General features: G+C 53.4%; 1 protein-coding gene across 2 annotated transcripts; it reads right to left on the reverse strand.

Annotated features, from left to right (window-relative positions):
* Window positions 1-453: 453 nt before the first annotated feature.
* Window positions 454-25,882, reverse strand: TMEM72 (transmembrane protein 72). 2 transcript variants are annotated; one of them, XM_087824117.1, is made up of 5 exons: window positions 25,834-25,882; window positions 25,580-25,721; window positions 3,234-3,305; window positions 2,304-2,443; window positions 454-932 (listed from the first exon to the last, which is right to left on the reverse strand). In XM_087824117.1, the coding sequence occupies exons 1-5, from the start codon at window positions 25,880-25,882 to the stop codon at window positions 454-456; spliced, it is 882 nt and encodes a 293-aa protein (XP_087680243.1). The 2 variants fall into 2 exon arrangements, with proteins under 2 accessions (XP_087680243.1, XP_016062455.2); XM_016206969.2 differs by lacking the exon at window positions 25,834-25,882 and adding an exon at window positions 6,959-7,025 and having other exon boundaries at window positions 25,580-25,649.

Consider the following 25,882-nt stretch of genomic DNA (forward strand, 5'->3'; position numbering starts at 1 on the left):
GGACATATGTAAGCTGCCAGCACGTCCTGTGCCTTCAGAGCTGCGTGCCACCTAGGAGATGGGACGAGCCATGATCCTTGCTGAGTGCTGGGCCCTGTGTCTGGAGCAGCAGGAGCCTGGCGGCTTCTCCTGGGCTGAGGCCGCCTTGTGTGAAGTGGGAATGATGGTCTCTGGGGAAAGCACAAAGATGTCCTCACTCCGTGTCCAAGAGGAAGAACCCACCCGGCTCGAGGCAGCGTGGGCTTCAATTGCGTCTCCCTTAAGGCCACTTTAGGACCTATCATGCCGCTGATGGTCCTGGAGGCCCGGTGGAGGAGGTCTGGTCACCCCTTGAAGAGCTGGCCTAGGAGGACCCCGGGCTCCCTGGAGGGCCCACGGATATCCGGGAACTCCAAGCGGGCCGCTGTTCTAGGCAGAGCCTTGCTCAGTGTCTCCCAGGCTGGAGCAAGCAGCTCAGAAGAGGCTGGTGCCTGAGAGAGAAGACAGGAAGAGTGGGGCCTGTGGGGGAGGGATGATGGGGGTGGTGTCAGAGCTGCTCTCCTCGGGCTCGCTGTCCTCGGGGTCCAGGCCTTCGGCGAGGGCGGGGATGATCCTGACCACGCGATCTTCAAAGTGCACCTGCTTCTTCCTGGCCGGCGAGCCCGCTGGCTCCGGAGTGAGCTGTGTCAGGGCCTCGGGGCGCTGGAGGGTGCTGGGCCTCCTGGCCCCCTTCAGGATGCACTTCATGTGGGTGAAGAGGGAGCCGGGCCCCTCCTTGAGGGCTCCGTGGAAGGTGTAGGTTTGCTCGGTGTCCCCGGAGCCGGTGGTGCTCCTGGCACTGCTGGAGGGGTCCGTGTACTGCTCCTGGGGGCCCAGCACCCCGGGGGCAGCCTTGTTCTTCTTCCGCTTGCTCAGCAGGAAGTAGGCCAGGCCAGTGAGGATGAGCATGGAGCCTGGAAGAGATCTGGGCCGTCAGAGTGCTAGGTGTGTCCCAGAGAAAAGCCCACCGTTCCAAAAGGCCACGGCGCACACCGTGTGGCCCCCTCAGGCTGCCTGTGCTCCAGCCCTCACACCTACCTGTCCTCACACGCCCACAGCAGACTCGGGCAGGCCTGATGCCTGGCTGAGGCATGTCGGCAGGGCCAGTGCCGCGCTAGGACCCTCCCCCGGATGGTTTACGACGGGCCCTGTGCCTCAGGCTCCCTTCCTATTGACAGCCAGCCTAGGGCTGCCTGAACAGCCTCCATCACCACACTCAGCTTCCTCTTAGTGCAGCTTATTGGAGCTGGACCTGTGATCCCTTCAGGGGGTCTGGATTCCATGTTGGATGACAGGCCCCACCTGCTGGACAGGACGTCCTTCCCGTCCCAGGAGTGGGAGACTGCCTTCGCTGTAGCCTCTCCAATAAACACAAGGAAAGTACAGACATCGGTCCCCTTCCGGCCCTCATGCAGCTTCCAGGCCAGAGGACCTGCTGTCCCTGGCTGAGACCTAATGCTCTGGGTTCGCTGTGCAGAGGGAGCAGGGATGGTGGCTGTCCTGCCTGCTGGGGTCAGAGCCCTGTGGGCCTCTCTTGCCTTCCGAGGAGCGGGGGCCATGGCTGACTCTAGCTCTGCAGTGCTGCATCCTGCTCAGGAGTCCATGGAGCGGAGTGGCCCTGAGGGGCTATGGCAGGGGCGTTCAGAGAAACTGCAAGAAGGAAGGAGGGGCTCTGCCTTCCAATCTTGTCTCCCTGGGCAGTTTGCTTCCTGGATTTTAGGTGGGTCACGAGAAGGGGTACAGCTTTCACAGCTAGAAGTGGGGCAGAGAGGGTGTTAGCAGAAAAGGTCCTGAACAAAACCCCCGGGGTGGAAGCCTGAGTCCGGCTTTTGTGGTCAGGCACCGGCTGACCAGCAGGCCTGTGAGTGCAGTGGGAGATGCTGAGCTGAGAGGGTCTTTGGGGTGTGCTTTCCAGACCAGGCCGAGGACTGTGGACCTAAGTCAGCAGGCACTAGGGAGACACGGTGGGTTTGGGTAGAGGAATGTCCGTCTCACCCCCTGAAAGCTCAGTCCATACGCAGGCTATGACAGAAGGCAGGTTCCTCGTGGGGGTGCAGCCTCCGGACACCTACACGAAAGATGCACCTCTCGGCACATTCCTACCATGTAATCAGCCTGGAGGAGGTCTGAAGGGTCGTCATCCCCACGACCTGAGCCAGAGCGGGCAGGGGGGCCAGCGGGGGCCCTGGAGCCAGCGTCACTGCAGGCTGGGGTGAGGGCGCCACCCTCCCTGCTCAGAGTCTGCCTGGGGGGGGCTGCTGCTCCCTCCCTCCTGGAACTCCTACCTGGGATGGTCACATGCCAGACCAGGACAGGGTGGAGGAAGCAGGCCACGGACAGCAGCATGTAGGCCAGGAACTTCTGGAAGCAGCCCAGCCAGCGGGCCTTCTCCCGTGCCCTGTAGGCCAGGGACCCTGGCTGGCACCTGGGAGGAAAGAGGCCAGGATTAGGAGGAGGCAGGAAGCAACTCTGGGAACCCCGGCAACTCACGAGGCTGCGGAAGTGCTCTGCTGTGGCCACCGTCCCGGCAGCAGCCTGGCTGAACACTCGGGGCGGGAGTCCTCAGTCAGGGGCCTTGCCTGTACTCCCCCAGAGGGACTGCAAGGCAGTAGCAAGGAGAGGAGGAGACTCTGGGGTCCACTGGGAAGCCCCAGTAAGGTGGAGCCGGTGTGCAGTACAGGAGACCCCTGGTTGGCAGGGTTGTGCGGATTGGGCGCTGCACAGGGACCTGGCTGCATGGTGGAGTCCAGCTGAACCTGCTCAGAGTCTTGCTTGGACATAAAATCACACCAGCCCAGAGGGGCTTCGTAACTGGCATGCAGAGTCCATACATGGGCCTGGCAGAGGCCTGACACTGAGCAGGTTTCTTCAGGGTTGCTGCCTCCAGGCTTCAAAGGAGGAGAGCACTTGCTTTAGGTCCATGTCCTTGGTCCTCTGAATTGGGCTGGAGCAGGGGTCTGCACAGCTCCAGCCTGCCCAGGCCAGCTTTGGGGAGGGACGGGGGCTGGCGCGTGGGGTGTTGGCCCAGAGCACGGAACCTCCTGCATACCCATGGCCACGGCTCTTTGGTTCCCCCTGGTGGCCATTCTTTTGTGACCAGACCCTAGCGGGGTGTGGAGCAGTCCAGAGCTGGTAAAATGCCCTTTAAGCCTAGGGCTCCTCCCGCCCCTGCCCCCAGAAGCTGCAAGGATCCCTTGGCAGTGGAGGCTACTTACTGGAAGCAGAAGGCCAGCAGCTGAGCCACGAAGTAGGCCCCTTCACACACGGAGACGGCGGCGCCTGTAAACCTACGGCGGAGACAGGGAGGGAGGCCGGGCACCCTGACTCTCCCTCCCCTTTCCTGTGGGCAGTCTTCTCACAGCACCAGCTGACCAGGGGGGTTTCTTGACCTAATCCTGTCACCCGACCAGCATCCACCAGGAGCTGTCTGGATGCCAGGGCCTGCGCTGGGTTGGGCTGTGGCGGTGGAGGGGTTTGGCCGGGGGGTGCAGAGGGAGGTGAGGAGGGAGCTGCAGGCCAACAGGAGAGACCACCTTGACCCCAGCACCCCCGTGGGGACACTGGCAGGAGTCCTTCTTCCTACTGTCACCAGGACGGGTTCCCACGGCCTGACTGTGAGTCTTAAAGCTGGATCCATTCCCGAACTCCTTCCTCCTTCCTCTTTCCCCATCGGACACAAGGCCACAGGACAGGCTGATTGTGTTCCCTAAGAAATCTCAGAACCAGTCCCGTTCCCTCTGGCCTCACCTGTGCAGCAGAGTTTGGGCTTCACCCCCTGGACACTGGCACCGCCTTCCCTCTTTAGCCCCCCCCCGACGCTCTGGCTCATCCCCTGCACCCCGCTCCTCCTCTCTGTCACCACCAGGTGCCTCAAGGGTTCCTTCTGACACCTGAATCTGGTCATGTTCTTCCCGGTTGAGAACTCTTTAAAGCCTCCTTAGCTCGAACTGTGGGCCAGAGACCCTCCAATCAGAATCTCCTGGGAAATACGTTAAATCATAGGTTCCCGGGCCAGTCCCAGGCTTTCTGTATCACAGTCTTTGGGAACAGAACTCACATTTTCTGTTGGAGAGTCTCACTGGCCTATAGAATTGAAATTCCTTAGTTGGCCTTTTAAAGCCCTTTCATATTCCTTTGACTGCACAGGAAGCTGCCACGTGCCACAGGGCCTTTGCACAGCCGAGCCCCTCTTGGAAGGACTCTACCTTTCTCGCCTTGTCTGCCTGGTGGCCTCTAATTCTTCCATGTAGCCAGGCCCACTCTAGGAAAGGCTTATTGTTAAGTGTTTCATGGACTTGTGTTGGAGTGAGGGGAGGTGCCGCCATGCAGGGGAAGGGAGCTCGGGGTCAAGGTTTCCTCAGGCATGGCCCCTGATCAGCTGTGTGACCATAGGCAAGGGGTTTGACTTCTTTGTGCCTCAGTTTCCCCAGCTGTAATTAAAAGTAATTATTGTGCTTCAACAATAAAATTGTTGCAGGGACTAAAGGAGTTGATATTTGCAAAGCCCTTCAGATGTGCTTGGCACATAGTGCTCCTTATATACGGGGCGGGCAAAAGCAGGTTTATAGTTGTTCATATGGAAAAATACAAGTTAATAAATAATAATACAAGAGTAAACTCTGTTCCTTGTACCCACAACTGTAAACCTACCTCTGCCTACCCTGTATAATTAGTTGCAATCATGCTCTTGCGCTCTCGCCGTGACCATTTAATACTGAACCTCTGCTTTCTTCCACTGTCTCCCTAACTCTTACCCCTTAGCTTTACGTGGTAATACCCCGGCCACTGTTGGAGGGTGAGTGTGAGGAAGGCAGAGGGAGGCCTCACGGGAAGGAGGAAGACGGGAGAGGAAGCAAGTATGGAGAGGGGAGGGGAGAGCAAGGGGAAAGCCAGTGACGGATGGGTTCCTAGCGGTGCCGGCTCTGACTGCGGCCCTGCTTGGTCCGGGGACACAGAGGAGGCAGTGACATTCACAAGGGTGTGTGCTACACTCCAGCGCTCTGAGTGTGAGGGCCACAGTGGCGGGAGCCCTGGATCTGCGTGCGGGAGACTGTATGTGTGCGGGAGGGACAGGAGGAGGGAGGCCCCAAAGAGGGAGGTAGCACCAGGCGTTTGGATGGCCTTGGCGAATGAGTGGGCGAGTGCAGGAAGGGCTGGCAGGGTGGGCTGGGGTGCCAGTCCCTCCAGGGGGCGAGCAGGGCACCGCCGAGAACATAAACAGTTCTCTGTGAGGGGAGGCGGGCCTGAGGCTGGAAAGAGCCTCTTCGAGGCCTGGACCGCACAGTGACCAGATAGGCATAGCATCCCCTTAAGAGAGGCAGGCAGAGCAGCCAGGAAGGGGCAGGGGGCTGGGCAGAAAGCAGGCAGCAGGAGCTGGCCCCGGACCAGGCCTGTTACAGTAGATGATACCCCCAGCTCTTACCCAAAGCAGTGTCTGCGGGTGAGCGAGGCAACCATGCGGAGAGGAGGGAGCCCAGGGCCTGCTTCTGGAGCGAGGGAGACAGTGCCCAGTGGCTGGGACAGGCTCAATAAGACATGGAGGACCTTCAGGGCGAGCAGTCACTCCCGGCCAGTCGGGGTCGCAGGCGTGGGCAGGGTCCCAGGGCAGAGTGCCGGGAAGGAGTGTCGGGCTTTGGAGATGGTAAAGCGGATGAAAAGGCGCCCCGGGTGCCTGACAGGGCAAGCAAAGGCTCAGAGGTGAGGCGATGGGGTGAGTTTGGGAGAGAGTCAGAACCTCCTGGGGTGTAAACTGAGTGACAAGAAATAAGGTGGAGGTCAGAAGATGACAAAGAAGTATGGTCTGAGGCTGTGGCAGCCACTGAAAGCCATCAGGGACCTGCGTGTCCAGGGGGCTGATGTGGAAACGCCCAGGGAGGCTGGAGCATGGTTGGGAGGTGGTGGGTGTGATCCACCTAGCACACCGAAGAGCTTGCCTGAGGCAGGTGGCTTCTGAGGGTGTGGACGAAGCCACCGTGATGAGGGTGGGCCTGGAGGGGGTGGAGGAGCAGAGGATGCATCCTGCTGACCCCACAGGCATGCTGGGCTCCCCGTGTCCTTCAGGATCAGGCTGCCAAGAAGCTGGGTGGTCAGAGCCTGCGGGGTCCCAGGCATCCCTCCCTCTCTGGGAAACACTGCACAGTGATCTCCTTCCTGCCAGGGGTGTTTTAGGGGCAGCTGGCAGAGAAGAAAGGACAGGGGCTGGGGAACGAAAGGGACTGGGGCCCGATGAGTCTGGGCCCTGCTGCTCATGAGCTTGGTGATGTGGGCTGAGCTGCTCACTCCCACTGAATCTTCTCATCTGCAAAACCAGGACACTGTTCACTTCTACCGTGCTGTCGGAGTTGAAGGGCGATGCAAGGAAAACATTTTACTGTGCTTGGCATGAAGATGGGCTCGAGGTTATAGTCCTTGCAGAGCCCTTTCTCCCTAAAGCAAGAGCTCAGTTAATGTTCGCTAAGACGTTGTTGAGATGGGTGGTAGGACAGGTGGGTGGGTGGATAGAAGGAGGGATGGGCGGGTGGACAGGTGGATGGGTGGATGGAAGGAGGGGTGGGTGGGTGTACTGGTGGGTGGGTGGATGGAAGGAGGGATGGGTGGGTGGATTGGTGGGTGGGTGGATAGAAGGAGGGATGGGTGGACAGATGGGTGGGTAGGTGGATAGAAGGAGGGGTGGGTGGACTGATGGGTGGGTGGGTGGATGAATGGATGGGTGCATGGGAGGTCATGCGGGTGGGTGGAAGTATAGTTGGTTGATTTATAGGACGGTTTGACTAAAGCCCTTTCCAAAGCAGCAGATTCTCTAGGCCCCCCTCTAGTCCTCCCACCTGTGGAATAGGATGGGCTTCGCATGGGAGAGGTCTGCTCTGCGTAGTGGGAGAAGATAGACTCAGGGTGAGCTGGAGCAGGATGCAGGCCGGGAGGGGCGCGTGCACATACTCACAGCAGGTAGAAAGCCAGGCTTTTGAAGTGCCCCTGGAGGAAGGTCTCAGTGCCCACGCCGATCAGCACTAGGAGGGGGAGAGAAGAGAGACAGTGGCCCGGGTGCTCCAGCCACAGCACTGCCCTGGGAGTGCTCCCTGACATGGAGTGAGCCTTTTCCCTGGGCACTGAGGGCCAGGGAGGCTCTTCTCATGTGGCACAGAGATTGGTGGCTGGGAAGATACAACAGAGCAGGGATCCTTCTGACTTGGTCCCTGGAAGCCAGAGAGGTTTCAGGCAGAAGTGAGGAGTCTTTAGCTCAGTCTCCCCGGAGCGCAGACCCCAGCCTCTGCCTGCACTGGTCATGCCCAGACCTGGGTGCCCCCAGACACAGCCATGATGACAGGACACCACAGGCCCTGCTCCGTCGCTGTCCTCCACATGTCCTGGTTCCAAGGGCCCTCGCTGTCCTGCGTGTCACGGGTGCTGTGTCTGGGCTCCAGTGCTTGGCCACGGTGGGCCCTGTTCGTGCTGGCCCATGACCTTGTTTTCACTTGCTGGTTTGGCAGCTGCTTCTCACACTCCTGGCTCATTGCTTTCAACCCAGGGCTGACTAAACGCCTGGGTTTCGCTCTGACCCGGATGCTGTTCAGCTTCTTCTCCCTCCTGCCCTTTCTTGGCAGTTGGTGCTCAAACACTTAACCTCCCATTTCTCCAAGGTGGATTTTGTCTTGGACCCACTTTGCAGACTTGCTGGCTCTCTGTCATCTCCTCTCGGGGACTCCCTGCTCTACCAGCTTTACTCGACCAGCCGTGGCTCTGACCCCACCCACTGACCGATGAAAACAGTGCGCCGGCAGCACTCAGATGTCCCAGACCTTCTTCCAGGACCATGGTGGCCCACTAATCAGGCCTCATTCTGGACCTAATCTACCATACTCCGTGCACTTACATTTCTCTCTCTGGGCTCAAGTGACATTTTCCCCTGGTATTTTCCCCCTGCCCTGAAACTCAAAGGTGGAGGGTTGGGTTGTCAAATTGGCTGTGAGTGGTCGTTTGTCTCTGCTGCTTCCCTGGGTCCGACAGCTCCCCTCTTCCTGGCAGAGATGCTTTCATCCCTGGGTGGCCCCAGCCCTTAGTCCCGGGTAGAAGTGCTGCCTCCCGAAATGCAGTGCAGAGCCCTTCGTGTAGGCCACCTGCACCCCCACCCTCGCTTCTGGGGGACTGTGGAAGCGCTGCAGGGAAAAGGGACAAGTGCTTGGGTTTGGGGGGGAGGCACGGGGCGCTCTTAGTGATGGAGCGCCGTGCTGGCAGCGCGGAGGGCAGGTGTCTCTCGCCCGCAGGTGCCAGCTGCTCACTGGCTCAGCCCAGGCGAGCAGCTGGGGATGCTGGTCAGCCACCCCCCTCCACAGTGTCAGCACCACCTGCAGGGCACTTGGTTTACGCACAGTGGTCACACACGTCCTGGCTCCTCATAGCAGCCCCACGGCACAGTGAACTTCATACTCCCCATTCCACAGGGAGGAAATGAAGCTCAGTGTCGTTCTCGCAAGGACACACCCGGGCCAGAATGTGAAGGGCCTACAGGCCAGGCGTGAGCCTTCTGGCTGGGGAGGGGGCTCTGGTTTTCACTGTCTGCCAGTGTATGTGAGGTGCGTGCATGTGTGTGTTGTATGTATGTGTGTGTTGTGTTGTGTGTGTTGTGTGTGGGATGTGTGTGTATGTGTGGTGTGTGTGTATTGCAGGCACATGCTCATTTAATTTTTACTGTGTATCCTGCCCTGTTCTCAGCACTCGGCATTTCTTAGCTTATTTAATGATCACAGTGTTCCTATGTGAAAGTTCTACTTACCCTCATTTTACAGAAGAGGAAAGTGAGCCACAGAGTGTAAGCAAATCACCCACCCAGCCAGCGTGCCTAGGTCGGATCCTGCATCTCAGTCTCACACTTGCTGATTAACAGCCGAGTCACTCATCTCCCTGAGCTCAGCTTCCTCAGTATCTCTGGGCTGTGAGGCTTCAGTGAGCCAACTGATGCCAGCGCGTCACAGTTGCTCAATGAAATGGCTTGGTGATTTTTGGCGGGGGCTTCATTCACATCCTAGTCCTTTTAGATTTACATGGGCTTGTGGCAGATGACCAGCAGATGGCAGGAAAGGGTCTTGGGAGGGGCCAGGTTCTCTGACTTGCACCCCTTAGGCAGGTGGAGAGCTATTTTAATACCTATTGACAAACAAATGGTCAATAGTCAAAGGGGCATTCCAGAATCGCTAGAGGCAGAACTGGTTTGCAGTTTAAAAACTCAAAGTAACAACAGAGAAGTGAGAGAGCTGGGCTGGGATCCCAGTTCTACGTGATGTGACTTGGTGAAGTGGGTTAGTACCTACCCCCTCTGAGCTGAGCCTCCCGTCTGTGGCGTCGGGGGAATAAGTTATACCCCGAGCTGTTGCTCAGGTTGGAGGGAACTGACAAACCTGAAACGCAGGGCTCTGTGCTTGGTAGACGACAGGCGGCCAGTGCACACGAGCTCCTTCCTTCTGCTAACTCTGGCCTTGGTGGCTTTCCCAGCCCCCAGCTAGCCCACTGTACCCCGCAGGAAGTGGGGCCGCCCCCCCAAAGCTCTCACCCAACTATAGCCATGCTGGATTCTGCAAGTCCAGGGACAGAGGGGGACCCTTTGGCTGGAGGAGGGGGGCAGGGTGATGGAGTCAGGTATGGGTTCTAAGGCCGGGAGACCCCTAAGGGGGTGCAGTGGGATTCTCATGGGAGCCCTAAGGTCCTTTGACACTGGGGCCAGCGGGTCACCTGCTTTCTGTTTGATCCTCCTAGTTCTGGGGTTCACGTCCTCAGAGGCAGACCATGCAAGGCTGAGGCAGCACTGGCCGGGGTACAGTCCTTCCTTCTGCCCCCGCGTCTGTCTTCTGCCTGCAGCCTTGACCCATGACCCTGCTTCTGCCCTGGAGCTGCTTGGCTGCACTCGGTGTCCCCTGGCAGCTCTTCCTAGACTGTGCTTCTATCTTGTCTTCTCTGTTTCCTGTTGGGTAACTTGGGGTCAAGTCCAACAGGGGGCTGGAGTGAGCATCGGGCTCTTCTCTGGCTCATGCTTGGTCCAGCAGGAGAGATGGGAAATGTACAAACTGAAAAATACCGAGACTCAGGCAGTAAGACGGGCTCACCTACGTGCTCTGAGCACCGGAGAGAGAAGGGCCACTCCTGAAGGCGTTAAACCAAGGTGGACGGGAAGGCGGGCGGGAGATGGACATGTGACATGTGCACATAGAGGGGCGGGGCACTGCAGGAAGACCCCTCCTCGCAATGGTAACAGCAAGTTATTTCTTCTGGGGCAGGGGCACAGGAGGGGGCAATGGGCAGTACATATGGACGGAACCAGACTGTGGATCTTTAAATACCAGGCTCCACAAGTTGGGCAGGGGGTGACGGGGGCTTGAGTGTTGTGGAGCAGCTGAGTGACATGTTCATACTGGCATTTCAGAAAGCGCCCTGGCCTCAGGCAGAAGGGGTAAGAGGCTTTGGTGATATCTGGCTGAGACTGCCTGGTGGATGTGAGGTGGTGGCCGAGGTACAGGACATTGCTCAGGATGCTCCTGGCCTCCCCTCCCCAGCACACTGGCAGCCTCCGGTTCCTCTGTTGGTCTGGCTTGGAGCAAAGCTCTGGTTGGGGCTCCCAATGGTGTGTCCAGGTGACTCTGTTCACCTGTCTGCAGGGCAGGGCTCCCGAGAGAAGGAGCGCTGCTCTTTCTAGAGGCCCAGAAAAGGAACATTTTCTGGCACAGAGCAGAGGGCATGCCTTGCTGTCTCATGATGGTCTTTTGCCTTTTTCTGGGTAGCGGAAGCAGAGGTGTGAGTGGTCACAGGTGACGACAGGCTTTTGGGTTGGAAGCTCTCTGGGCATGTCAGGGAGGGCCCACCACGTGCTGTAGACTGCAGCAGGCCCCTACACACATCCTGTTTACCCTGTACAACATTCCTCAAGGTGGGAATTGTCAGCCCCCTGTTATTTATGAAAAACCCCAACCAGCACCCTGGAGCCAGCACCTTGGCCCAGGCACACTGGCAGTGAAGGGCAGAGGGCAACAGGATCAGTACCAATGTGCAGTGGCTCCAAGCTCCCTGCTGGCAGAGTCAGAGAAGGACTCTGGAGAGAACAGTGCAGGCAGGGCAGATATTTCCTGGGGCCCTCCACAAGCATGCGGGATGACAGATGGATAGATCTGTGTCACACTGGGCAGTGGACCATTGCATCTCCCAAGTCCGGCTGTGAGTAAATTTTTGTAATGTCTTCATCAGAAAGAGGCGAGAACCTGCCCCTGCTCTGCCTCGATGACTGCCTGGCGACCAGGCTGTGGGTCAGGGTGGTGATCACCCACTCACCCCTCACCCTGGGCATGTAGTCAAGGGCCCTCAGCCTGGGCAGAGCTCTCCTGACTGTCACAAGTGGTCGCAGCCTGAATCTCACCACCAGGGCAGTTCCACTCAGCCACCCAAGGGTCTGTCAAGGTCCAAAGTCCCCAGCAGTGAGCCCACACGCTTATTCACAGCACATCCTTTGTGCCAGGTCAGGTAAAGGACAGGGGAGCAAAGCAAATAAGCTTCAGAGTCTGGGCAGACAGCCCCAGGGCCAGGAAACAGAGATGTGGAAGGTGGGAACAAGCTTTGGCACAAGGAACAGGGAACACAAGCTCCATGCGCCTGGGAACCGAGGAAATCTCCACGGAGGAGAAAGGCAGGTGATGCCAGGCGGATGGAGCAGCATGAGGTGAGGGTTTGGAAGTGTGTTGCCCGGGCTCCATGCACAGATCAGGGCGGGGCCTTGTCTCTGGGCGCTTCTCTGTGCGACCCCCGGGGCTGAGCAAGCTCACAGGGCGGCGCTGGGGCAGTGATAGTGTGGTTTCCTGGGCCCACACCCTCAAGTCCTCCCACCTCCAAGGGAGCCAAGCCCACTGAGAAAGCTGTGCTCTGTGGTCTGGGAAAACCCCTCCATGGGCAGGCTGGGTGCAGACAAGTACCCTGGGGACCACCACATCTGCAAGGACTTACTCTAGTCCCTAACACTTACCTCCCAAAGATCTCCCAGGCCTCTCAAGGCGGTGCCAGTTACCACCTCTACGGTAAGTGAGCCAGAATACTCTCCTTGTGGACATTCCTGCTGACCCCCGGCAGGAATTCTCCCAGAGACCTGGTGAGATTATTACTGGCTCTATGACAGAAAATGAGAGGTGCCCCCACCAACTCTAGACTGCTAGGTGAGGTGATACCTCTGATTATAACAATGTGATATGGGGCTTCTTTGTTACAGCAGATGTGTTAGGTTGAAGCCAGGCACACATTCTTTGCAAGTCTTCCCACTGCAAGGTGTAGTGTGGTTTCCCTCCCCCTTGAATGCAGCCTGGCCCAGTGAGTCTCTTGTCTGCTAGAACGATGCAGAAGTAAAGTTTGGGTACTTGCACGGCTAATTCGCAAAGAGCTTCTTCTACTGAGACTTAAAATGCTTGTTCTGGGAGAAGCTACCCACCATGTAAGAAGTCTGATGCTCCTGAGCCACGCTGAATGAGAAATCCCAAGATTACCATGGAGAGAGAGAGAGAGAGAAAGAGGGGAGGGGAGGGGAGGAGAGGAGAGGGAGACCCAGCTGGTTTAGGATCCCTTAGCCAGGCATGGGATATCCCAGCCCCAGAAGGCGCCCAATGGAGGAGAACTGCTGACCCAGCTAGCAGTCAGGACATATGGCCAATCCAGCCACCCCACCTGAGACCCCAGTCATAGTGGAGAGAGATGAGCTGTCCTCACTGTGCCCTCCTGAATTCCTGAGCCACAACATTTTGAGCAGAATAAAATAGTTGTAGTCTTAAGCCACCGAGTTTTGAGTAGCTTTAGTGTGTAGGGCAGATACCTGGAAAAGCAGCTCATCCTGTCCTCTAACCACCTGAGAGTTTTGGAGAAGTTCCAGTGTCCGGCCTGGTCTGTGTTCCGACTCCTTCAGCAGCTAGCGTTCCCATGGCCCCCTGGCCTCTGGCCTTTCTCACCGGACCTTCAACTTGGTTGTCGGGAAGTCACCTCCTAGGCTCCTAGGTCCTGTGGAATCTGCCCCCAGCCCAAATGTGTGCGCAGCCTTAGAGATGCAGCCTCCTAGGAATCGGGGTGGTGTCTGGGACTTGTCGGGCCATAGAATCCTACGTGGTTTCATATCTTAGGGTTTCCCAGAGGATCCGTGAGGCCCACCCCTTTCCACAACAGGCCCTTCTGCAGCGTCCTTGTGCAAACGAGGAAGCAAAAGTGAGGTCTGCTGCTCCAGGAGAGTCGGTGACTCTGTCCAGTACCACCCCCAGACACCGGGCACTGGCTGGGCGCCTCTTTCTGGGGGGTGTGCTTGTACACCTGTGCTGGGGACCGGCTTTCCCTGGGAGGCATCGTGGTTCCACATAACACAGATATAGGACCCAAAACTGTTCTGACTGAGGGCCTGGAGTTGCCTGTTTTCCAGGGACTAGTCTTCAAAACCAGACACTTTAGAAGCCAGAAGATGAATGTAAAGTGTAGCCTTAAATTAGGGGTGAAGAGCGGAATTGGTGTGAGAGATTGGTCATCCTGTCTCCTAAGTGTCCATCTGCCCAGACTGCATAGGGGACCACCCGCCCTCTAAGAGGCCTCCTGTCACCACATGAGTGAGGACTGCGCAGGCCTCGCTCTGTGGCAATGGGCTGACAGGGCTGTCTGTAAACCAGAGAAGCGAGGCATCCAGCAGGGCCAGGACCAGTGAGCTAAGCTAGGCACCTGAGCACAAATTTAGAGGTGCACCCTCTAAACTGAAGGGGGCATCCACTCCCAGGGCTGTGCCCCAGCCTCCAGCGATGCACACGGCCGTGATCTGTGGCTTCTGGCTACTCATGGAATTGGCCTGCACTCTGGTCCTGGCTGGAATCTCTGAGATGCTACCTTCACAGGGCTCTAGTTCAGTAGGAAATGGGTGACTTTTGTCAGCAGTTCACCCTAACCAGTGACCCTTAGGCCCTGTCCAGAGTTTGGCACGAGTCAGAAGAGCTGACAGGGTGACATGGAGACAGGAGACAGATGCCATGCACACCCCAGACACAGGACTTCATTATAACACATCTTACAGAAAAGATTTGCTCCCAGCACTGCCTTGATGCCGCGGGGAGTTCTGCCCGCTGCAGGTGGTCAGGGTGCTGGCCGAGTGGCACTGCTTTTACATCAGGGGCCTGTCCTCCTGTTATCTGCCCTCAGGATCGCATTATCCCTCACCCCAGCTCAACAGGACCAACTTCCCTGTCTGTCCTACTTCCCTGCACAGTCCCCAGCTAGGCCTCTTGCCCAGCACCAGCCCGAGTCAGCTTCCTCCTCAAGCATTTGTGGACCAGCCTGGGCACCGCATCCCAGCCCGGGCATCACATCCCAGCCGGGCCTAGTATCCGTCCTTCGTGCCTGGGCCAGGTCCACCCCCTGCACAGAATTTCCTGCTCCCAGAGGCCAGGGTTTTCTTCTGAGTTACCTCTCTGAGCTGCTTATTCTAGCTCAGGCTTAGCAGTGGTCAGATACCTGGACCAAGGGGCTGTGGTGCAGACCTGGGCCTGCAGGCACCTTCTGAGCATCTTCTGGGCACCCTGGCGCTCTGGCCCCAAAGTGTGGTGACAAGAGGTGGGAGGGTGCTGTGCTGCCGCAGAGGATGGAGGCTGCATCCGGAAGGCGGAGCCCTGGCTCCTCCAACAAACCATAGCTCTTTCATCTGCTTCCTCTTCTGGAAAATGCAGGGAGTAAAACATACGTAATTGGCTCTGAGATCAGTCTTAGTAAATTATAGAGTGTTCTGCAAATGTGGACAGTGGCTGAAAGTGTTATTAGAAGAGGTAGGCTGTTCCCGCCAGTGCTCTCAGGGGGAGAAGAGGTTCTTTTCACCCTTCCCTCCATCAATACGCACTTGGATTGTGACCGAGAGCTCCTCTCTGTGCACTGATGTTGCTTGTTGCTTTTCTGGCCTCAGCTTCCTTCTGCAGGCCCGGTTAGGACAGAAGTGGTCCAGAGCCCCATCCACCACGCCTCTCTGTGTGGCCTGCTAGGGGCCCTCAGGGCTCGGGCAGTGTGTATGAGGGTGGGGCCTGTGCAGTGCTGACCCTGAGGGGCTGGGTCCCTGGCTTCAGGCCTCGAGCTGCTTTGACCTCGGGATGGACCTCCCGGTTGACTGTGCTTGTCTCTTCTGACCCCATTACTGGGTTGAGTTCTGACCCCTGTCTTGCATTCAGTTCAGTGCCCTGGTAGCAACACAGGACACTTCACAGCTGTCATTAGAGGCCACACTAACTAACTGGCTTTTCGTCCCAGACAGTGATCTTGGCCTTGGCTGCCAGGGAAGCATGAGGAGAAGGTCATGTTCACTGTTGCTGAGGGCAGCCCCACAGCTCCCACATCTTCCTCATTCCTCCTCCGCATCCTCAGGTATGGGCTGTCTCCTGCTGGCCTCCAGGTCTGTAAGCACATCTTAGGTGGGGGTGCGCTGGGTTGATGACGATGGCTGCACTGGTTTAGGTTCGGAAGAAAGCACAGCTGGTTGCAGAGGGGAAAGCCAGGTTTTCACTATTGCTAAGAACGTGGACGTGTTGGAACCACTTGCTAAGAATCTACTGAAACATAAGGTAGTAGCTGCAGGCTTCTTAACTCAGAAGGAGTTCTGGTAGATTCTGTGCATGTCAAGGACATTTGCCCGTGTACTGAGAGCTGCTCAGCTGACATCTGTGAGCAAGGTTTCAGAGACACTGTGATTAAAGGCCAAGATTTTAAAAAAAATTTATCTTTGTTGTTGAGAGTACTACAGATGTCCCTCTTTTTTCCCTCATTGCCCCCATCCACCCAGCTCCCACCCCACCCCAGGTCTTCACCACACTATTGTCTGTGTCCATGGGATATGCATATATGTATATAAGTTCTTTGGTTAATCTCTCCCCCGCCCCTTCCCTCTGAGATTTGTCAGTCTGATCCATGCTTCCATATCTCTGGATCTATTTTGTTTGTCAATCTATTTTGTTCCTTAGATTCCACATATCAGTGAGATCATGTATACTTGTCTTTCTCTGACTGGCTTATTTCCCTTAGCATAATACTCTCTAGGTCCATCCATGCTGTCCCAAAGGGTATGAGATCCTTCTTCTTTATAGCTGCATAGTATTCTATGGCATAAACGTCCCACAGTTTTTCATCCACTCACCTACTGATGGGCACTTGGGCTGTTTCCAGATCTTAGCTATAGTAAATAGTGCTGCTATGAACATAGGGGTGCATTATATTCTTTCTGGTTGGTGTTTTTGGTTTCTTAGGATATAGTCCTAGAAATGGGATCACTGGGTCAAATGGCAGCTCCATTTTTAAGTTTTTGAGGAACCTCCATACTGTTTCCCACAGTGGCTGCACCAGTCTGCATTCCCACCAGCAGTGTACTAGTGTTCCCCTTTCTCCACACCCTCGCCAGTACTTGTTGAAGAGGAAGATACAAACAAGTGGAAGCATATACCGTGTTCATGGATTGGAAGAATTCACATCATTAAAATGTCCATACTACCCAAAACAATCTATAGATTCAACGCAATCCCTATTAAAATACCAACAGCATATTTCACAGAGCTAAATGAACCAAATAGTACCCCGAATAGCCGCAGCAATCTTGAGAAAGAAGAATAAAGTTGGAGGGATCACAATACCAGATATCAAGTTATACTACAAAGCCATTGTAATCAAATCAGCCTGGTACTGGCACAAGAACAGACATATCGATTAGTGGAACAGAACAGAGAGGCCAGAAATTGACCCATGCCATTATGGTCAATTAATATTTGACAAAGGAGGCAAGAGCATACAATGGAGTAAAGACAGTGTCTTCAATAAATGATGTTGGGAAAATTGGACAGATACATGCAAAAAGAAAACACCCCTAAAACAAAAAACTAGACCACCAATTTACACCATACATAAGAATAAACTCAAAATGGATAAAAGACTTAAATGTACATTGTGAAACCATAAAAATTCTAGAAGAAAACAGGCAGCAAAATCTCAGACATCTCAAGTAACAGAATTTTCACAGATACATCTACTAGGACAAGAGAAATAAAGGAAAAAAATAAACAAATGGGACTACATCAAACTAAAAAGCTCCTGCACAGCAAAAGAAACCAGCATCAAAATGAAAAGGAAATTTTGATTTGAACTCCCACTGTAAGGGAGAACATTTTTGCCAATGATACATCTGATAAGGGGTTAATCTCCAAAATATAAAAAGAACTCATACAACTCAACACCAGGAAGACACAATTCAATCAAACAATGGGCAAAGGACCTGGATAGGCACTCCTCCAAATAGGACATACGGATAACCAAGAGACATATGAAAAAATGCTCACCACTCATCATTAGAGAGATGCAAATTAAAACTACAGTGAGGTACACCTCACACATGCCAGAATGGCTCCATCAACAAATCAACAGACAGTAAAGGCTAAGGTTTTGTAGTAGAAAGTTTCAAATACTCAGAAGAGATTTGCGAGTGTAGAGCGACACTCAGTACATTCCGGTGACTCTCACAAGCCTGTGCAGGTGGAATTCCCCGAAGGCAAGAGAGCCCACTTATCCTCTACTAGATTCTTGAAACACGAGCCACAGACTAAAGCTGACCGGCCGTGAGGTTGGTTTTGTTTGGCCCTGCAGAGCCCTGTGGTAGGCCACTGCGACGCCCCGGACCTTCGCCCCGTTTAACATTCGCACACTTTGTTGTGACTTTGCAGTGAAGTCTGTTTCTTCACCCTGCAATCTGGGCTTAGCAATGTGACCTGCTGCGGGCGCCACGCAGACACAGATGAGAAATGGGGTCGTGCACTGGCACGTTCTCTCGTGCCCCTGCCATGACCATGGCGCACGCCAGAGCCAGGGACAGAGAGCAGAGTGGTCCACTTCACCCCGGCCACGGCCGGTCTAGACAAGCCAACGGCCCCCCGAGGTACGCGGACCCAGCCAGCGTTAGCAGAGCTGCCCAGCCTACTTGCCCAGATGTGTGAATAATAAGAGCTTATTGTTGTATCCCACTAAGGTTTTGCAGATGTTACACAGTGTTATTTTGGCAATAGATACCTGACACATCCACTTTAATAAACAGATTTATTGAGTTATAATTGGCATGTAACAAACTGTACTTATTTAAAGTGTTCAATTTGGTTAGTATTGACATATGTATGTACCCAGGAAACCATCACTACCATCAAGAAAATGAATACATCTATCCTCGTATCCACGTAAACCTACCCTCCTCCCAGTCCATCCACCCCTAGACAACCACTAATGGACGTTCTGTTACTAGAGATTAGTTTTCACTTTCTAGAAATTTATTTAAATGGTACCATACAGGGTATACTCTCTTTTGGCTGTCTACTTTCATTCAGGATGGTTATTTTGAGATTCATCCATGTTGTAGAATGTGTTTTTCTATTGCCGAGTAGTATGGACATAATCCATCTGTTGATGGGAACTTGGGCTGTTTCTAGTTTTGGCTATTATAAAAAAAAGATGCTATAAACACTCATGTACAATATTTGCATGAACATTTGCTTCCTTTTCTCTTGGGTAAATACCAGGAGCGGATGTGGTAGGTTTATGTTTAATTTTTTAAGAAACTGCCAAACCATTTCCAAAGTGAGTGCACCATTTTACATCTCCATCAGTGGTGTTTGAGAGCTCCGCATCTTTGCCAACACTTCAGCACTCAGCATAGTGGCCTTTTTACTTTTAGCCATTCAGAAGGCATGTGGTGGTATCTCACTGTAGTTTTGATGGACATTTCCCTAATGATATATGGAACATTTTTCCATGTGCTTTTTGGCATTGCATCTCTTTGTTGACTTGTTTTTTCCATTCTCTTAAAATTATATTTTGAAGGGTAAAGTGTTAAATTTTGATGGTGTGCAGTTTATCAATTTGCTCTTCTATGGATTGAAATTTGGCATTGTAGCTAAGAAATCTCTGCCTAACCTGTTACTGAGGTTTTATCCTATTTTCTAGGAGTTTCAAAGTTTTAGGTTTTACATTTAGGTCTATGATACATTTTGAATCTTTTTTTTTTTTTTTGTGATATACAGTCCAAAGTATAGATAACATTTTGGTTTTTTTTGGTAAACAGATATTCAATTGTTCAGACCCATTTATTGAAAAAGTTATTCTTTCTACACTAAATTGTCTTTGTACTTAAGTCAAAATTCTGTTGTACATATATGTCTGGTTCTATTTCTGAATGCTATAGTGTTCCATTAATCAATTTGTCTTTCTTTGTGTCAAAACTGCACTGTCTTGCAGCTTTATAATAAGTCTTAAAATCAGGTAGTGTTAAATTTCTAACTTTGGTTATATCAAGACCTTTGCATTTCCAGGTAAATTTTGGAAACAGCCTGTCAATTTTTAGAAAACAAAAACAAAAACAAAAAACAACCAAAAACTTGCTAGGATTTTGACTGGGATTGCATTCAGACTATAGAGCAATTTTAAGGAGAATTGACATCTTAATGATAGAGTCTTCTGACCCATGAATAAAATCTCTCTCCATACACTCAGGTCTTCTTTACTACCCCTCAGCAATATTTTTTAGTTTCCAGTGTATAATTTTTCTGTCAGATTTATCCCATAGTATTTCATATTTTGATGCTACTATGAATTATACTAAAAATATATTCTAATTATTTCTTGCTAGTATATAGAAATACAATTTATTGTTGTATGGTGATCTTGTGTTCTGCAACATTTTATTAGTTCTAGTAGCTTTTCTGGTAGATTCCATCAGCTTTTCCAGACAACGATGTCGTCTGTGAATAATAAGTTTTTCTTCGTATTTGCCAATATGTATGCATTTTATTTCTTTTCATTGCCTTATTGAACTGGCTACAACCTCTAGCACAATGTGGACACTCTTGTTTTGTTACCTGTTTTAGGAGAAAAGCATTTAGTGTTTTACTTTTAAGTTGTTGGAGGCTTTTTGTAGATGCCCTTTTTAGGCTGATAACATTTCTTTCTATTACTAGTTTGATGATAGTTTTTATTATGAAAGAATGTTGAGTTTTGTCAAATGATTTCTCTGTATCTATTTAGATAGTAATATGGCTTTTCTTTTTCAGTTTGTTAATATAGTCAGTTATATCAATTGATTTTCAAATATTAAAGCAACCTTACATTTCTGGGGTAAATTCTACTTGATTATAATTGACTTTCATTTTTACATATTTTTATTTGATTTGATAAAATTTGTTTTAAAATTTTTACATCTACGTTGATGGGGGATATCAGTCCGTAGTTTTCTTGTGATGTCTTTGTCTAGTTTTGCGACTGCAGTAATGGTAGTTTTATAAAATGAGTTGAAACATATTCCTATCTTCTGAAATTTCTGGAAGGGTTGTGTAGAATAGTTATTATTTCTTCCTTGAATGCGGTAGAATTCACCTTTGAAGCCACCTGGGCTGATACACCATTTTTTGGTGATGACATTATTTACATGGAGGGACTCTACAGACTCCCGGAACTCGCTCATACTATTGAGGGTCTTGCCTCCAGCACAGAGTGGCATCTTCACATCAATGTTTCTCTCTCTCCCTCTCCCTTCCTCTCTCTCTAAAAATCAATAAAAATATATATTAAAAAAAAAAATAACCAAGTTCTTGTTGGTTGATTTTAATATCCAAAGGAAACATGAGGGAAAATGTTACTCAGTGTAAGACCTCTCACAGTCTGGCCCCTTTCTCCTTCTCCAGCTTTGAGGGTTGTATATCGCCTTGTTGTTTTCCTCTGATTTCCTTAATTTTCCACACTGCAAGGAGAATCCATCGCTCATGCTGTACAGTCCCTGTGTTCCTCAAATTCCTCTAAAATCAACCAGCAGGGAGTGAGAATCTATGTGCCAGGCATTTTCCTGGTTTAGTCATTGTTTCATTGAACGCTCACAACCCAAAAGGGTAGATATATTTGTTATCCTCCTTTCATAAAGGAGAAAACTGATGTTTTTTAGTTGAATTTATTGGGGTGACATTGGTTAATAAAATTATATTGGTTAATAAAATTATATAGGTTTTGGGTATACAATTCTATAATACATCATCTGCATATGTATTGTGTGTTCAAGTCAGTCTCCTTCCATCACCATTTAAAGTGGTAGGTGAGATGCCTGAAGTCACACACCTAGTAAGTGGATGGACTTAATTCACCCTCCCAAACACTATGCTGTGGTGCTTAGTGTCAGGATGTGCATTTTCTAGCTCGTCTCCTTGGGCACCATGTGCTTCTCTCGTCGGGGGTCATCCATTCTAATATAAGTGCTTACATTGCACAAAGTGGGAACTCTGCAAATATTTGCTGAACAAATGAATCTCAAGTGGGGCTCTAGGTTTCTTGTTCTAAATCTAAGAAGGAGGGCACGAGCACAAAGAAACAAAGAAAGAATGCTTGAGCCATATCATATTATCTTTCAGGGATGGAACAGAGGTAGGGCAATTTCATATACTTATTGAGATGAACAGATTGGGAAAAAACCCAGTCAACATCCACTTGGAGGATGTGAAAATGAGGTGGTGCGTAAACCCACCGTGGACGTGTGGGAGAGCACGAGGCTTCCTTACGTGGCAGGAGGCAGTCACAGGAGATACATTTAAGAAGGGTGTAAATTAGCATGGAGAGCCCAGGATGGTGGCCTCGGAAACATTAGTTGGTTTCTGAAGGCTTTGGATAAGACTAAGGTCAAACTAAGCATTTCTGTGCGCTTTAAAAAATAACAAGAACATCTGGGTTTAAATGCTCCTTTTGTCCTAGCCTCCATCAATAAGCCACCACTTCAAATGGAGAGCGGCAGGAGCGGGGCTGCTGGAAATGTGGCTGCGTCCTTAGTGTGGAGGAGAGGTTAATGGGTCAAGAGCCCGAATCAAACACACCCCAAGCGGCCCAGGTTGGCCCTCACGGGTGATGACTTTATAGCGAATTGTCGTCATGCAACTCAGGACCCCGCGATGGCAGGTTCTGCTGTGACGGTTCTCTCCGGAAACACGTGCAGGTTTGTCTCTGGGAGGCCCGGGAGAGGGTTTGGCAGAGTGGTCACGGTGGTGCCCGTCAAAGCACGTGGTCCTGGAGAGGATGGGCAGCTGGGCCGAACATCGGCGTCTTTAGGGTTAGGAAGCGCTAGTTGCTCTTGGCTCCGCTACACTGGGACTGTCCCTCCTCCCAGGGCCACTGCCTGTCAGGGCGACTGGTGGGGGCACTCGGGCGCACTGATCGGTACCCTCTGTGTGCTTTGCATCCTGCCCCCTGGGATCCCGAGATGTGGAGAGACAGGCCCCAGCCTGATGTAGGGGGAGGGCACACTGATTAGGAGCTGGGTCTCAGGAGGGGACCACCGTCAGTTCAAATCTTGCCTCCTGCTTTCCGGTTGTGAGAGCCGGAGCACATTGCTTTGCCGCCTCAGTTTCCCCCGCACATGAGCATGAGCGTGGGGGTGCTCCGAAGGGCAGTGGGGAGGGCAGAATGGGATCCTGCATGTCAAACGGGCAGCAGTTTGGCTCACAGCAGACACTCAGATAGTAAGGATCACTGCCAGCTGCCACACCCGAGCAGAGGCTGGAAACAGTGCCCTTAGCGTCAGAGCGAGGAGCCTCAGGCTTGAGCCCCTCTGCTCTGAGAAAAGTCGGGCGGCCTCACCGAAGGGCCCAGAGGCCTTTTCTCAGCACCACTTTTCCAGGGGAAACTCCTGCCCATCTGTGGGCAAGGACGTGGCTGCGAGGACAGGGCTTTCCCTCTAGTGGTCAGGGCCTAGGAAAATTAGTCTCTCCTCTTCCCAACACACCCCACCCGAGTCTGGGACCCTCAAGGGAAAACATCTACCCCAACACAGGGAGAAAATTCATAGAGAGTCACCCTGGGGGTAAAGAGGACTGCAGAAATCCACGGGGAGGCCAATCCTGCCTTCCCGGAGCAGCAACGGGCCAACCCCCCACGCACAGGCTCTCGTCTCACTTTGTGGGGGTGGAACACCCTGGGCCACTGCGCTCCATCTCAGTTCCAGCCCATCTGCTGGGTTCCCCTCCCGACAGTTAGTGCCCTGGGGCCCTTCTCCCAGGCAGACACAGTGATGGGCTCTGAGGGGTGAGCAGTCAGCTGCCCGGCATCTGCTCAGCCAGTGCCCCCAACCTGTGCGCCGTTCCCAGGGCGCCCTGCTTCTCTGGGTGGTTGCTGAGACCCCATCTCCATAACAGGCACTTTGAGATCACACGTGGACACACACACACACACACACACACACACACACACACACACACACACACACACACAGTGTCTTCCCTGACAGGGAGGTCGTGCAAATGAGTGAAGCCAACTAAGTGTGAGACTAGTGGGGAGGCCTGGGGTTGTGATGACCGGAAACCTTATGAATGATTCAAAAGAAGAGAATTTTCTCATTTTCGAAACGCTTCCAGCTGGGCGCAGTCTGTCCGTGGCCTGTTTACTCATGTTTGGTGGTGGCAGTGCTCTGCCTTTGTCCACTGTGTCTGTGGCATGGGTGTGGGGGTGGGCAGCTTGGCCTGTGGGACCACTGGGCCTCCTAACGAAGCCTCACCCACAGGGGCCTGGGAGAAGGGGGAGGGGAGCTCAGCCAGCACCCATGCAGGACACACTGTGGGGCCACGTCCTGCTGGAGTCCCCTGGGGCCTTGAACTTGATCTCTGACAGTTACAGATCCTGCCTGCCAGAGGGGAAGGAGCCCAGGGACGAGGCCAGTGGGTAGGTGCTGCCTGGTCCCTGCAGGTGACTCTCTGGATGGCCTTGGGCCACATGGTTTCCTAGCCTCCGGGGAACCACACTCCTCCCCACAGTGGGGCCAGGGGCTGCTGTAGGTCCCCCAGAGTTTCTGCAAATTGACAGCCTCTATCTCAAGACTTATTTCCTCTCTAGCCGTGATGCCCAGGTAAATGAGGCCTGGACTTCTCAACAGAAACTTCACAAAATAGAGGATTAAAGGAATAAAGAAGCTGAAAATCTTATACACTGGAAGCAGGCCAGGGGTTCAGCGACACTGGGAGAAAGCCTGAGATGTGCCCCAGAGCACAAAGCCCCTCTCCCTAGTTTCCCACCTGCTCCAAGCACTGTAGAAAGCCCCAGCAGATATTGAAAAGCCTGGCCGGTAGACAGCAACCGTGGCCCACTTTTAGCCTGTATCCCATATCAAAGCCGAGCTGAGGCCCGTCCTTAGCTCATCTAACCAGGCTCTCAGAGAGCAATTCCAGACCCTTTGTGGTGACTACTGGGCAGGGCTTGCTACCCAGTGAAGCATGCAGCTCTTTGGTTAGAGTCCTGGCCTCGAGGAAAGTCAAGGGACCTGGGCTCCAGGCCGGCTCTTCCTTTGACCTGCAGTGTGACCTTGGGTAAGGTCATTGCCCCAATTTGAGCTCAGATGCTCCATCTTATAACAGGATGGGTGAGATCGGATCATCTCAAACTGCCCTTTCCATGCGAACGCAGGGCTTACATGCTGCAGCGCCCACTGGCCAGTCTACCAGCGAGCCTGGCCCGGCGCTAGGGAATGACATGGGTCCCCATAGGCTCTCCCCAAGAGGTTTAACCCCAGTCCACCTAGCCCTGGCCAGTTCATGCACCCTTGATCTTCCAAAACACCTGGCCAGCAGGCCCAGTCATCTCTGCTGCCAGACCAGAGCTCAGCCCCAGAGCCCAGGTGGTCCTCCCAAGGTCACACATCGGCAAGCGACAGGGCTGAGGCTGGAACCAGCACTGTGTGAGTCTGAGCTGGGGGACGCTTCCCATTCACCCAGATCCACGCATATGACTTAGTGTAGTGGTGGAGAAAGACTTGATGAGCAGTGGGTGTCTCCTCCTTGCTCCCAAGGGACAGTGAGACCCAGAACTCAGAGCCCAGGATGCTGCTGCTCACATCCCCCGAACCCCCAGACCCTGGCCCTGTGGGGAGCATGGGGCTAAGGCTCAGGGTTTGCCTGGGGAAGCGAGCAGGCAGCACTCAGCGTGGTGGTCGCACCAGTTCTGCTCCTTCTCTCCTCCCGCCAAGTTGAGCAGCCCTGGGCTCAGGCAAGTGAGGGAGAGGAGCCCAGCACGGGGAGCCATCCCCCCAGGGCATTCAGGGAAGCCCGAGATCTCCATAACCACCCTCTAGCTCAGCCTGCGGAGCGCTGGGGATTCTCTCCCCACCACAGGAGGCTGTGGTTTGAATAAAGCCAGATGTGCTCTGCTGACCATTTTCATAACTCTACAGTGAGGCACCCAGCCTTTTACACCTTCACCTTCGGCCCCCACCCCACCCCCACCTCACAACAGCCCTCCGGGGGTGGGGCAGGTCCCCACACGCCTTTGGAAGATGAGGACGCTGAGGGCTCCCAAGGCCCTTTGGTTCCCAGCCCCCGGCTTACTGCACCGGCTGCTGCCCTGCAGAGCTCTGTTTCTGGGGTCTTGGGGAAGAAAGTGAAGGGCAGATGTGGTGAGATGTGCTGCCCAGCCCCGGCCAGCTGGCTTCCACCTTTCGGGCAGCCCTGTCTGCTCTGCCCAGCGTGCGGGAAGGAGACCGGGCAGGGAGGTGGGGTCCTACCTGCAGCAGTGGCGATGCCCAGGAGCCGGCAGGTGTATTCCAGCCCGGTCCAGAACCCCTGCAGCTTCATGGTGCTGGGGGCGAGGGCAGCGTCCCAACAGGGCAGGCAGCAGGGCTCTGGCCTGAGATGCTCTCAGGAGTCCTATGTGCGGCTGAGGCTGTGGCTGCCAGCTCGGGCCCTCGTGCCCCAGGGCCCTGCCCTCACAAACCAGTTCCAGCCACTGCAGCCTGGCCGAGGTGTGAATAGAGCTCACCGTCCTGGCTTGGCTGTCTGTGTCTTTGCCGGCCACTCAGCTTAATCAT

Source organism: Miniopterus natalensis, chromosome 14 (genome assembly GCF_054644295.1).
Source record: "Miniopterus natalensis isolate mMinNat1 chromosome 14, mMinNat1.hap1, whole genome shotgun sequence".
In the NCBI taxonomy this organism is placed as follows: domain Eukaryota; kingdom Metazoa; phylum Chordata; class Mammalia; order Chiroptera; family Miniopteridae; genus Miniopterus; species Miniopterus natalensis.